The sequence below is a fragment of the Phacochoerus africanus genome, chromosome 8 (assembly GCF_016906955.1).
Source record: "Phacochoerus africanus isolate WHEZ1 chromosome 8, ROS_Pafr_v1, whole genome shotgun sequence".
Lineage (NCBI taxonomy): Eukaryota > Metazoa > Chordata > Mammalia > Artiodactyla > Suidae > Phacochoerus > Phacochoerus africanus.
In genome coordinates, this window is record NC_062551.1 from 163756231 (window position 1) to 163770255 (window position 14025).

The 14025-nt window shown below is 39.0% G+C and overlaps 1 protein-coding gene across 1 annotated transcript in view; it reads left to right on the plus strand.

The window, feature by feature from the left end:
• STIL (STIL centriolar assembly protein) overlaps positions 1-13052 on the plus strand; it is a 56712-nt gene extending 43660 nt beyond the window's left edge. The window contains exons 15-17 of the mRNA XM_047789160.1: positions 48-261; positions 2048-2298; positions 11556-13052. Of these exons, the coding sequence (XP_047645116.1) occupies positions 48-261; positions 2048-2298; positions 11556-12345 (1255 nt within the window). The 3' untranslated portion in view covers positions 12346-13052. The remainder of the gene's footprint in view (positions 1-47; positions 262-2047; positions 2299-11555) is intronic.
• The last annotated feature ends 973 nt before the right edge of the window (positions 13053-14025 follow it).

The following is a 14025-nucleotide window of genomic DNA, read 5'->3' on the forward strand; positions in this document are numbered from 1 at the left end:
ACATTAGATACCTTGATAACTAACACATTTAAATATGTCTTTTCAAGCAGCTCTTCTCCTCTTGTGAGAAAAGAACCTGATGTGCCTGTGTTCTTTTCGAATCCCCTGCTGTCAGAGAGCATCAGCATGTGTTTCCAGAGTGGGCCAGCAGAGGGTGCCACTAATAGCTCTGCACCATCAGAGGAATCCAAAACTGAGCAAGTAGTGCAACTCTTGCCTTGTCAACCCTCAGATAACCAGGAAATACTCCAGGATGTGTTGGTAAGAAAACAGAAAGCATTTCCTCTTTCGTGAGATGGTTATTTAGTTTAGGGTGTACTAGTTAAGCCTTTCCTGTCTTTAAACTGATTGCAACCTTGATGTAAAAAGATTTTTCCCAAATTAATGATAAATCATATTTGTTTAGCTTTTCATAAATTGCGATAACCTAAATTCAGTAATTCACTGTAAGCTAGTCATCAGATACTCAGCCTTTTTTTTTTAAGGTCACACCCGCAGCATGTAGAAGTTCCCAGGCTAGGAGTTTAATCGGAGCTGTAGCTGCCAGGCTACACCACAGCCACGGCAACACCAGATCCGAGCTGCATCTGTGACCTACACCACAGCTCATGGCAGCGCTGGATCTTTAACCCACTGGGCAAGGCCAGGGATCAAACCCTTGTTCTCATGGATCCTAGTCAGGTTCATTACCACTGAGCCAAGAGGGGAACTCCCAAAAGCCTTATTTAATTTAATTAATTTATTTATTTTTATTTATTTTTGCTCTTTAGGGCTGCACCCATGGCATATGGAGGTTCCCAGGCTAGGGGTTGAATTAGAGCTACAGTTGCCGGCCTACGCCACAGCCACAACAACATCAGATCCAAGCCCCATCTGTGACCTACACCACAGCTCACAGCAATGCTGGATCCTTAACCCACTGAGAGATGCCAAGGATCAAACCTGCAACCTCATCATTCCTAGTCAGGTTCATTTCCACTGCTCCATGACAGGAACTCCACAAAAGCCTTATTTTAAAAATATGTTATGTGACATTATGTTAAATTCAAAATAAAGTTAGGACTGGAAAAAACAAGCAAGAGTTTGCAGGAAATTTGAAAATTGGAAAGTAGTATCATATTTATGATAATATTTACTGATTTCAGTTCAGATAAGCAGATTTTTGTTGAATACTTAGTTTAAGAAAATGAACTGAGTAAAATGGATTATAAAGATGAATGTGAGTCTCTGCCTTTGAAAAATCTATAGGAAATAGCACATGGATACCAGTAACAGTTATAGGATAGGCTGAGAAGTGCCATAAGCAAAGACAAGACACAATAAAAAAGGAGTAATTCTGGTTGGAGAAAATAGTCATCTTGGAAAAGTTAGAGTGTGAACTGAGACTTGAAGATCAAATGACTGTGGCCGTCACTTACAGTCAAATTGTAGACTTCGGAACATTTAATTTTTCCGTTTATAATTGAAGGCTAATTAAACATACTTCATAGGGCTCTAGGTATTCAGTTAACACCTATTTGTTGTTTGCTTGCTAGGTCCTAGACTGGTGTTAGTTGTGTGCTCAGGAATGAAATATGCTTTGATGTCAGGAAGGCAGAGATAGTGACACAGGTTATTCTCATTCAAGGAAAGAAAAGAGAGGAGTCAAATTCTGAAATGAACATAGATGTAATTTATAACTCTGAAATAATTACCACTTTTCAAATGAAAGCACAATTTTCAACGTTTGTTTATGGAGAATTTACTATAAATCCTTGAGAACACTTGAAATATTAATTGATTTTAAATCTGTTGGTTTTAAAATGAACAGGTTCTGAACAAACATTCTGAGTTTTCTCTAGGATCTGATGAAATCATTTCTTCATTAGGATGGGCTTCTTTTATAAAAACTCCATAAAATTTAGCGAATGTACTACTTAATACTTTGTAGAACTTGGCAGGATAATATTTTGCTCTTCCCTAGCGTTACTAACTGCTGTTATTTGGCTTTTTTGTCTCCTAAGACTTTAGTGATTTTTCAAATAGATCCTTTTTCTTTTTTCATTAGGGTCAAGGGAACCACCTATTAAATAACTCCACCGAAGAAACTGAGCAGCCATCAGCCAAAGCAGTAATTATCAGTCACGAATGCACCAGAACCCAGAATGTTTACCATACAAAGAAAAAAAAGCGTGATTCAGGACTGGTGGACAAAGATTGTGTTCTTAGTGCAACTCTTAAACAACTAAGAAGCCTTGGAGTAAAAATTGACTCTCCCACTAAAGTGAAGACAAATGCACATAAAGTGGATCATGCCAGGTGAGTTTAAACTTTGTTTTAAAAAATTAAAAAAATTTAAATGCATTGCAGCTGTCTCATGAGGAAAGGTATGAGCTTGCCACTCAATTCAATTGATTCATTATTTATTCAGGGCCTACTATATATGTGGTGAATAAGAGACTGTCTCTATGCTTTAGATTTTTCATTTTAGCAGAAAGGTGGATTATATACCTAAGTAATTTGAAAAATATTGAGGGGTATCGCCTGTGTAAAGACGTCAACAAAATGCCATGGAGGAGTTCCCACTGTGGCACAGTGGGTTAAGGATGCAACATTGCCACAGCTATAGCTTGGATTCCATCCCTGGCCCAGGCACTTCCATATGCTGCGGTTGCAGCCAACAAAAACAAAAACAAACAAAATGCCATGGGAGTCTTAGAGGAAGAGAAATGAGCCTTTACTCATTTTTGGTGACTGGAAAATTTTTCCTGGAGGTGGTAGGGTCTGTGCCAGTTGCTGAATTCTGCTAATGCCGTCTAAAAAGCAAAAACATTCCTTTTTGTAGAAGTGTGTTTTGAAGAATCTAGTTATATGAGCCTTACTTACTGCTCATCACTTCCACCTGGCCGTATTTTTCTGTTCAGATTCCTCTTCCTCAAAGATCACCTCGACACACACTTGTTTTTAAAGAGGATAAAATCTGGAAATTATGTTATAAGGCTACTGTGTTTTCTGTTAATTATTTTTTATGATGGTTTTTTTTTTTACAAAACTAATACATTCTCATGATTTTAAAAAATACCAAATAATACGCAAGAATATCATATAAAATGCAAAAGCCCCTACTTCCTAAATTCCTCAGTCCGACTCCTCTAGGTTATTTCTCTTAACTGCTTCTTCGACATTCTCTAGACGTGCCCTGTGTATATTCAAGTATATATCTGAGTGACAAGTGTTGGGATTTGGGCTTTTTGATTAACGTATCTTAGATGCATTTCTTTATAAGTGTAGGTAATTCTTCCTCATGCATTTAAACAGCTGCATAATATTCTGTTGTGCCCGTGTACTATAATATAGTGAATCCCAGTTCTCTATTAATGGACTTCTCGTAGGCTGAATCTCTAAATCTCAAACAATGCTAAGTGAACATCCTTCTGCAGGTACTTGTACACGTCTTTGTAGAATAAATTCCTAGAAGTAGGCAGGATCAGAGGAAGTTTTGGTGGATGTTGCCTTTGCCCACCAAAAGAGTTGTACCGGTTTATATTCCTACCACCAGTGTAGGAGAGTGAAGTTAGTTAGCATTTTGAAGGTTTTATTTTAAAACTCTGAGAGGGAGGCTCTGCAACATCTGCTGGAGAGCGCAGATCCCCTGCTGTCCGTGTGGGGCCTTACACTCTGGTATGGCTGCTTGTGGGAGTCGTTTAAGTAGTATGTTTCTTCATAGTGGCCACCCTGTTTTAAAAGTTGTGAAACAATGAAATGAATCAAGTTTCAGCATACAGTAAACCTGATTCAGTTTTTAAATGCCTAGAATAAAATGGAAAGTAAAGCTTTTTTGATATGTCAGTGTGGGGTAGTCAGGTTGTTTTAATCAAAATTGTTTTGCACATGGAGTTTCTGCTGTGGTTCAGTGAGTTAAGAATCCTACTGTGGCAGCTCGGGTCACTGCACAGATGCGGGTTCAATTCCTGCCCTGATGTAGTGGGTTAAAGGATCCAGCATCACTGCAGCTGCAGCCTAGGTCACAGCTGCAACTTGGATTCAGTCCCTGACCCGGGAACTTCCATACGCCTCAGGAAGGTAGTCCATACTTTAAAAAAAAAAAAAAAGATTGTTCTGTTCTCTTTTTGAAAGACAATTTATATTATAAATGTGTACTATAAAAATAATACATGCTCAGGGTAGGAATTTTAGAGAAATGAAGACTATGTCGTCTGAACTAATAACACCCAAAGAAAATTGGGAAACATAGTTGTGGTTTTGCCATATACATAATTCGGGGATTTTTTCTTTACTTGCCATTATAAATTAATTTTCACTTAATATTTTGGGATACTCCCATTTTAAAAATTCGCTTATCTATGTGAGTTGAAAAATTCATAGATGGGATTTGAGTTTCATGTAAGATGATTTTCTCAGGAAGTGAAAGTTGATGTGAAAAAAGTGTTTTCAGTTCAAAGCACTATGTTAAGTTATTTTCTTAGAGGGGTGATCTGGCTAAAATTTTATAAAATCATATGCTGTTTTCACAAGAAAACTTTTTAAAGTTATATTTTGTGGTATAAATTGTTGTGTAAAATCTTATAGAGTTTTGGGGAATTCCTGTTGTGGCTCAGTGAGTTAAGAACCCGACATAGCGTCCATGAGGATGTGGGTTTGATCCCTGGCCTCCCTCAGTAGGTTAGGGATCTGGTATTGCCGTAAGCTACTATGTGGGTCACAGAAGCAGCTCAGCGGCACCTCCAGTTCAACCCCTAGCCTGGGAACTTCCAGATGCCACATGTGCAGCCATAAAAAGAAAAATAATTTTATTTTATTTTTTTTGTCTTTTTGCCATTTCTTGGGCTGCTCCCACAGCCTATGGAGGTTCCCAGGCTAAGGGTCGAATCAGAGCTGTAGCCACCAGCCTACACCAGAGCCACAGCAATGCGGGATCCGAGCCACGTCTGCGACCTACACCACAGCTCATGGCAACGCCGGATCGTTAACCCACTGAGCAAGGGCAGGGATCGAACCCGCAACCTCATGGTTCCTAGTCGGATTCATTAACCACTGTGCCACAACAGGAACTCCAAGAAAAATAATTTTTTAAAATAAAATATGGTAGAGCTTTGGAAATAGAGTGTGTGATATTTGTTTTGGTTCCATTCTCAAAATAATATGTTTATTTTCAGAACCTTGGAAAATTTAGAAAAAACAGACAAGAAGAAAACCCATTTTTATACCAACCAACCTCATTTATTATTAAAACTTTGCTTTTGTATTTCCTTTAATTTTTCTAAAGTAATTTTAATAGCAGCCATTTATTGAGTGTTCGTAATGTGAGGAACTGTGTTAAAAGTCTTATGCAACATTATTTCAGTTAATCTTTGCCATCATCTGTGTGATAGATACCTTTTTATAACTGTTGAGGAAATTAAGTACCGGTTTGCTCAAGGCCCCACACCTGTCATTTTGTCTTTTTAGGGCCGAACCCGTGGCACATGGAAGTTCCCAGGCTTAGGGGTCAAATCAGAGCTGTAGCTGCCAGCCCACGCCACGGCCACAGCAATGCCAGATCTAAGCTGCGTCTGTGACCTACATACACCACAGCTCATGGCAATGCCGGATCCTAACCCACTGAGCAAGGCCAGGGATCGAACCTGCATCCTCACTGATACCAATCAGATTCATTTCCACTGAGCCATGATGGGAACAACACTTGTAATTTTTTTTTTGTTTTGTCTTTTGTCTTGGGCCGCGCCTGTGGTCTATGGAAGTTCCCAGGCCAGGGGTCGAGTCGGAGCTGTAGCTGCTGGCCTGTGACCTACACCATAGCTCACCACAACGCCAGATCCTTAACCCACTGAGTGAGGCCAGGGATTGAACCCACATCCTCATGAGTACTAGTCAGGTTTGTTAACCACTGAGCCACGATGGGACCTCCCCACACCTGTAATTTTAAACGTACTTTTCTAATTCCAAAGTCCGTAGTTTGGGGGGGGGGGGGTTTAGTTTGGGTTTTTTTTTTAATGTTTTGCTCTGTGCTTATTGCTTGTTTAATTTTTTTTGGTGAGGATCTTATGGTGGTGTGTATAATATGCTGCTTTGTGGGGGGTTTTTGGTTTGGGTTTTTTTTTTGGGTTTTTTTGGCTGCCCCTGTGGCAAGTGGAAGTTCCTGGGCCAGGGATTGAACCCAAGCCATAGCAGCAAAACCACTGAATCCTTAACCCATTGAGCTACAGAGGAACCCCCTGCTTTGTGTTCTGACTATATTGTATATACCTCCTAAATATTTGGTTTTGGTTTTGCGTTGGCAAATAAACATTTTTTCCAAGTTGTAGCACTTTCTAAGCCTCATCTTTAACGGGGATATAATAAACCAGTAAGTGGGATATAGTATTTGTTTACCTGGTCTTTCCCCTCTTGTCAGGACTGTCAAATGGTTTTCAGTTTCTTACTGTTTTGTTTTGTTTTGTTTTGTTTTTTGCTTTTTTGGGCCACACCTGTGCCACATGGAGTTCCCAGGCCATGAAGGAATGGAATTGAAGCTGTAGCTGAGAGCCTATGCCATAGTCACAGCAATGCCAGATCTGAGCCGTGTCTGTGACCTACACCCTAGCCCATGGCAGCGCCGGATCCTTAACCCACTGAGTGAGGCCGGGGATCAAACCCCTGTCCTTAGGAATATTAATCGGGTTCATAACCCACTGAGCCACAATGGGAACTCCTGTTGCTGTTTCAAATATTACTATGATAAACATCTTTTTCCAAAGATTGCATTTTTTAGGTTTAGGATTATTTTCTTTAGAAATGGAAAGACTAAGTCAAAATGGTAGGAATATTTAAGACTGTTACTACATTGCTTTCTGAAAAAGTAAGATCTCACTCATTTTATTTCAATAAATATGTAATGAGCTTCTACTCTGAGCCAGCTATGAGAAATACCCTGGCATACAAGATAACACAGGAAAGACAGCTTTCCCTTTATAGAGCTTACAGTTCAGTGGAGAAGACACACAGATAGTCAGTTATCACGTGCTCTGATACCCGCTGGGAAAGGAAGGACAGTGTGCTCTGGGCGCCCATGGGAGAGGTACCTAACATTAGCACCATTTTCATACTCTGTTATAATTACCCTGTATTAAAATCGCCAGTGATCAAGATTGTGCTAATTTAGACCCCCAAAACTTAAATTATCTTTATATTTTATTGATTATTAATAGGTTCTATATATTATTGTGATTAGAAATGAAGTTGCTCTGAAACTATTTTTCTTTGACATAGAAGTGAGATTTTTTTTCAACAATCTTAGGCTGAGAGGAGATTCCAAGTGTAAGACTTTATAAAGCCTACCTAATTAGTTCACATTGTTTCACAGTTTATCTTGAAACTATAAGTTTTTTTTAGTATAATCTCCTACCATCCTCTACCAAATTCCAGTTTACCCAGCACTGGCATTTGCCAAGTTCCTTGCTGTTACTTTTACCTGGGATGCTCTTTGTCATCTTTCTACTTGACAGAATCCTCCTTATCCTTCAGAGCTAAACCCAGATATCACCTCCTTTGTCAGTGTTTCCTGGAGCCCTCTCCAGAATATTGATACTTTGTACTCTCAGAATACGCTGTTTCTAATAGATTATATAACGTGTTCTTGTGATAGCCTCTCCAGCAAGATTGTGCGTTTTATCAACCTCTGAATCCTCCTTGCCTCTACCACACTTAGTGGGCCTTCCTGGACTGCTAAATGAATGAAATCCCGAAGTTTACAATGAATGCCTTATTTTTTTATTGTCAGTATTTATGGCCTTGTATTGTTATCTTTTAACACCTGTTGGTATAATGTAACTGGTGTGCTGAAAGTTCATAAGATAGTTGTTTAGAATTTAAGACACATTTTTCCTCTAGTGTTTAAATTATAGTTTAGTGGTCCAGAAAAATAATGAAAGTAATCTTTATAATCCTTATAATGCCTATTGTTCTAGTGCTGTAAACCAGCTAGCCTTGGTCATTGTACCTGTGTGAAAACTTAATTTCACATTCCAGTTCTGGACTCCAGAGGCATGATATCCTCCACCAGAAGAGTAGCTGAGACAGGGAAGATTTCCTTTCTGCTTTCCTGTTCCTTAACAGTGCAGAGATTAAGAAGGTCCAAAAGCAGGAAAACAGTGAAAGAAGGCCCCAGACATACCTAGAAATTATAGAGAAGGTGAAGGACTGGCAGCAGCCTCTACAAGCATATTCCCAATTGGAGCGACCTTTTGAATTCAAAACATTTCTTAAGAGAAAAAAAAATCAAACAGATCTTAGGCAGTCTTTCTGGTTGTTTTCTTGCTCTGTACTTGAAAACTCTGCCTTCTCTAGTTGAAAACCCTACGTAGGATAAGTAGGAGATAACTAATCAGGATTGAACCAGGACAATAAATCACGGTTGGTTTTTCTCTTTAAGTAAGTTGGAATAATTCCCTTAATGGTTGGCACGTGCCTCTCCTATTCAGGCATAAATGGACTCTCATCATCCTTTTGGGATTCTAACATAGTATATCTGTGATCAAGACTTTTAGGATTTGATTAGTGGCGCGGCCTCTATTTGCTTTTCATCTTAATTACCCTAGTGTTTATATGCATTGGTTCTGAGTATTATTGATTTATGTTGTTTTCAAAGTAATGGTGTCCCCCCAGCCCCCAGTTTGAAACTAGCTGTGTTAGACAAAGAAACTTGAAAAACCTTCTAAACTGATATTGATTGCATTCATAGATTTATGTAGATTTTTAAATCATTCTATAAAAGATCTATTATTACTCAGCCATTAAAAAAAAAGAATGAAGTCATGCTACTTGCAGCAATATGGACGGCCCTAGAGGTTATCATGTTAAGTGAAGAAAGTCAGGCAGAGGCAGATATCACATGATATCACCTCATATGTGGAATCTTTAAAAATGATGCAAATGAACTTATTTATAAAACAGAATTAGACTCAGAGAGACATGGTTACTAAAGGGGCCAGCAGGGCTCAGGGGGTGAGGATAAATTAGCAGTTTGGGGTTAAGAGATACACACTACTGTATATCAGATAGATAAACAACAGGCACCTACTCTGCAGCACGGGGAACCAGATTCAATATCTCGTAGCGACCTGTAATGGAAAAGAATCTGAGAAAGATACATGAGTGTGTATGTATAACTGAATCATTTTGTTGTACACCTGAAACTAATGCAACACTGTGAATTAACTATAACTTCAGCTTTTAAAAAATGTTTTTTTAAAAAAATCTAATTCAAATTAGATTCCTTTTTCTAAATAATTTGTTTTTAATCAGAAGCTTTTATTTGCCTTTCCTGTTATTTACATGAATATTACCTTGTTATGTTTATGTATATTTTAATATGTACAAGTCTTCTATTTAATATGCAGATTGCTTGTAATTTTGAGGAAATAGGCAAAGAAAGTAGAAAATAGAAGATATTATCACTATGAATATATCATAAAAGATAGTATCTAGATAGATTGATAGTATCTCTTCCATCTTATTTACTCCAAAGCAGTAAATACCAAGGTTAAGGACAAGTTCCAAGGTGGTTATAAAGACCAGCATTATTGAGCACACCCTTCCGTTGTTTGGTGATGACATCACTGGTTTCAGGGAATATTAATGGTTGAAGATAGTTTCTTCAAAGTTTCAGGTGTTTATGAGAATGAAACTACCTGATAGTTATTAGGATTTTGTGGGGGTAGGGATGCAGGCAGTGGCTGCATAATATATAAAACAGCTGAATTTCTTCATTGGATGATACAGAAAGTCAGAGCATATTCTTTCACTAGAATATAATAATAGTAATATATATATATTAATACACAGAGGACTCTAATTTTTAGGGAACAGAAAAACTTTAAAGAGCAACACACAAGTTGCTGAGAACAGTATAGTGAAACAGTGGTTAGAGAGCCCCAGGGAGTAAGGCAGACCCGGCCTCAGTTTGCCGGTTACTAGCTGTTCAACTTGGGGAAATTAGTTAAAAACCTCTATTCCGGAGTTGTCATCGTGGCGCAGTGGTTAACGAATCCGACTAAGAACCATGAGGTTGTGGGTTTGACCCCTGGCTTTGCTCAGTGGGTTAAGGATCTGGCGTTGCCGTGAGCTGTGGTGTAGGTTGCAGACGCGGCTCAGATCCTGCATTGTTGTGGCTCTGGTGTAGGCCGGTGGCTACAGCTCTGATTGGACCCCTAGCCTGGGAACCTCCATATGCCGCGGGAGCAGCCCTAGAAAAGGCAAAAAGACAAAACAAAACAAAACAAAACAAAACTCTATTCCTTAGTTTTCTCAACTATAAAATAAAGATAGTGATAATACCTATTTTATTCATTCAGTAAATATTTATTGAGTGCCTTTATTGAACCCTGTGCCAGGCACCAAGGATACTGCAGTGGCAGGAGAAACAGACAGAAAATCCCTTGCCCTCATGGGCTTTCACCAAAGGAGCTAGACTGTCAAAAGAAATGTAGGTTAAATATATACCCATAAGTGCCAAAGAGAAAACAGAAAAGTAGGGGGAGGGACATGTGAAGTCTTGGAGTGGAAAATAAGTTGAAATACTTGATAGGAACCACCTCCCAGAGAAAGGTTTCTTGTAAGAAAACATGTTTAGCAAAATCCCTGGCACATAATAAAGCATCAGTGAAAATTAAGAGCCATTAGTGTACACGTGGTATACAGGAAAAGGCAAGTCAGTTAATGACACCACTGAGGCAACGCCAGCCAAAGTGAGTGTGGATTATATCTAATGGAAGAAAATGAGTGCATATGTACGCACAAGCACACGTGTCCATACCCAGATATTGGTTGATGTTTTTCATTCATCACAAATGAAATATTTTCAGGCGTTCCTGTCGTGGCGCAGCAGTTAACAAATCTGATTAGGAACCATGAGGTTGCAGGTTCGATCCCTGGCACTGCTCAGTGGGTTAAGGATCTGGCGTTGCCGTGAGCTGTGGTGTAGGTCACAGACGCGGCTCGGATCTGGCATTGCTGTGGCTCTGGCATGGGCTGGCAGCTACAGCTCCGATTAGATTCCTAGCCTAGGAACCTCCATATGCTGCGGGAGCGGCCCTAGAAAAGGCAAAAAGACAATAAGATAAGAGAAAATAAATAAATATATAAAAAAGAAATATTTTCAACTCTGAACAGTGTAACATTCTGAGCTGCTCTAACAAAGCTTGTAGTAGTATATTATCTCAATTGTGTTTTCTGTGTGATTTTGCTTTTGCTTTACTTTTTCAGTATTGAAAAGCTTTACATTTGAGGGTCTTATGTTTGATCTTAACACCATAATTAATGTATAAATTTAGGAAAATTAATCTGTGTTCCACTCTCAGTCTTTGACTCATGGATTACCTTCTAGGTTATCGTATTTATCCCTTGAATGTATCTGGAGCATCAAGACTTAGATGTCTGAGCACCCAGATGAAAAACAGCATCAAGCTTAGAGCTGGAGACTTTTGTTCCGCTCGTAGAACGGAACACGTTGACGATAGCACTGTGCTAGACGGTGCTCACAGTAAGATAGTGACGGCCTGCCCTGTTCTGTCTTTCAGTGTGTTGGCGCGCATCAGCCCTGAAGCGGTGATCTCGGGACTAAACTACATGTCCTTTGCTAATGTTGGCGTGAGCGGCGTAAGCCCCAACGGTGTGGATTTGAGCATGGAGGCAAATGCGATAGCTCTGAAATATTTAAATGAAAATCAGCTGTCACAACTGTCTCTCGCTCGATCCAACCAAAACAACGGTGACTCATCTTTGAGTCTTCTGCATATTAATACAGACCGAAGCACAGTGGGGCTCAGTTTAATTTCACCAAGCAACATGTCATTTGCAACCAAAAAATATATGAAGAGATACGGACTCCTACAAAGCAGTGACAATAGTGAAGATGACGAGGAGCCTCCAGACAAGGCAGATAGCAAGAGTGAACATTTGGTGAATCAGAACCTCACCTGCATAGCTGAACAGCTTGACTGTCAGAGAGCGCCTTCGAGGAATGCTTGTGAAGTAAGTAATTGCTGCGCCTGTGCTTCCGTGGGTTCCCACACAGAGATGCCGGTATTGAGAAATATTACAAATGAAGTTGTTCAGCCAAAAGCAACACAGCAATGGAACGAAAAACCTGCCTTCTTGTTAAAGAACTTTAAACCGAGTCCTGCAATGAACCTCCGAACTGGAAAAGCAGAGTTTACCCAACATCCTGAGAAAGAAAATGTAAGGGATACTCCAGTTTTTCCTGAAAGTTTGAAACCTCCTGAAACTCTAAAACAAATGAACAGTATGAATTCAGTAGGGACCTTCTTAGACGTGAAGCGTCTCAGACAGTTGCCAAAATTGTTTTAACCCTGTAACTCTCTGCCCTCCTGATATGAGGATGGGATGTCTCCTGAAGATACTTAGGAAAACCAGAGCCTTTTGATAAATTTTGGAATTCTCAATGCTTTAGGGACCACTCCGTTTCTTGGTAGCAGCTGATGGCAAAGAGCTGAACAAGTGACCTGATTGTCTGAGATGGCTGGCTTGTAGGAGGGCTAAGTGCTGTTTTTTCAAATAGGACTGTTCAGCTTCACAGGACGTTTAAAAAAAAAAATTCCTGACATCAGTTACTTCAACAAATTTGGATAAGCAGATACTATCCAACTCTGAATCTGAATTGATCTTTTATACTGTACATTTTGAAAAGTCTGTCTGTTCTCCTAGCATTTTGTATCTCTGCATCTACCCAGTATCACCTAAAAGAACATAAAAGTTATCATGACTCTGACTAAATTAGCTAAATCAACTCTTATTGAATTTAAGGGGAAAGTTTTTTTTTTTAGAATAACTTAAGATCTTTTATACATGGAGTATGTATGTCCTCTTAATTAAGATGTGTATTTGTTAAATTCTGTGGAAGTAAAACATTTGCACTCTGGTGGGTTGATGCTACTGTAGCATTTTCAACATAGAGCACTGGCTCTCACAGAATAAGCAAACTATGGTGTGTGAGTGTGTTTTATAAACTTTGTTTTTCAAATGTTTTGATATTTTTTAATGGAACTTAATAAAAATGTCTAGATTGACTACTTTCCTTTGTCCTCAGCTATAGCATATCCTTCTCCACTTTTTAAAAAAGCTGTTTAGACTCCCCCCAAATTATAAAAATGGTAGCAGTTCAGGGGTACCCCTCATCCAGCAACCCCCAATGATAATACCTTACATAACCATAGTAAATGATCAAAACCAAGAAGTCAACATTGGGTACAATATTAGTAACTAAACCACAGACCTTTGAGGTTTCACAAGCTCCTCCACTCATTTATTTGCTTTTTGGTCTATAACTGGGAAATTTTATCGCTATAGATTTGCATAACCACCACCACAATCAGCATACAGAACGGTTCCCTCACCACAAAGAAACTCTCTAGTGCTGCTCTTTTATTTTTTTTTTAATTTATTTTTTTTCCCAATCTCTTATGCTTATTTTATTTTATTTTTTTTTTATTTTTATTTTTCCCACTGTACAGCAAGGGGGTCAGGTTATCCTTACATGTATACATTACAATTACATTTTTCCCCCAGCCTTTCTTCTGTTGCAACATGAGTATCTAGACAAAGTTCTCAATGCTATTCAGCAGGATCTCCTTGTAAATCTATTCTAAGTTGTGTGTGATAAGCCCAAGCTACCGATCCCTCCCACTCCCTCCCCCTCCCATCAGGCAGCCACAAGTCTCTTCTCCAAGTCCATGATTTTCTTTTCTAAGGAGATGTTCATTTGTGCTGGATATTAGATTCCAGTTATAAGTGATATCATATGGTATTTGTCTTTGTCTTTCTGGCTCATTTCACTCAGTATGAGATTCTCTAGTTCCATCCATGTTGCTGCAAATGGCATTATTCTGTTCTTTTTTATGGCTGAGTAGTATTCCATTGTGTATATATATACCACATCTTCCGAATCCAATCCTCTGTCGATGGACATTTGGGTTGTTTCCATTTCCTGGCTATTGTGAATAGTGCTGCAATGAACATGCGGGTGCATGT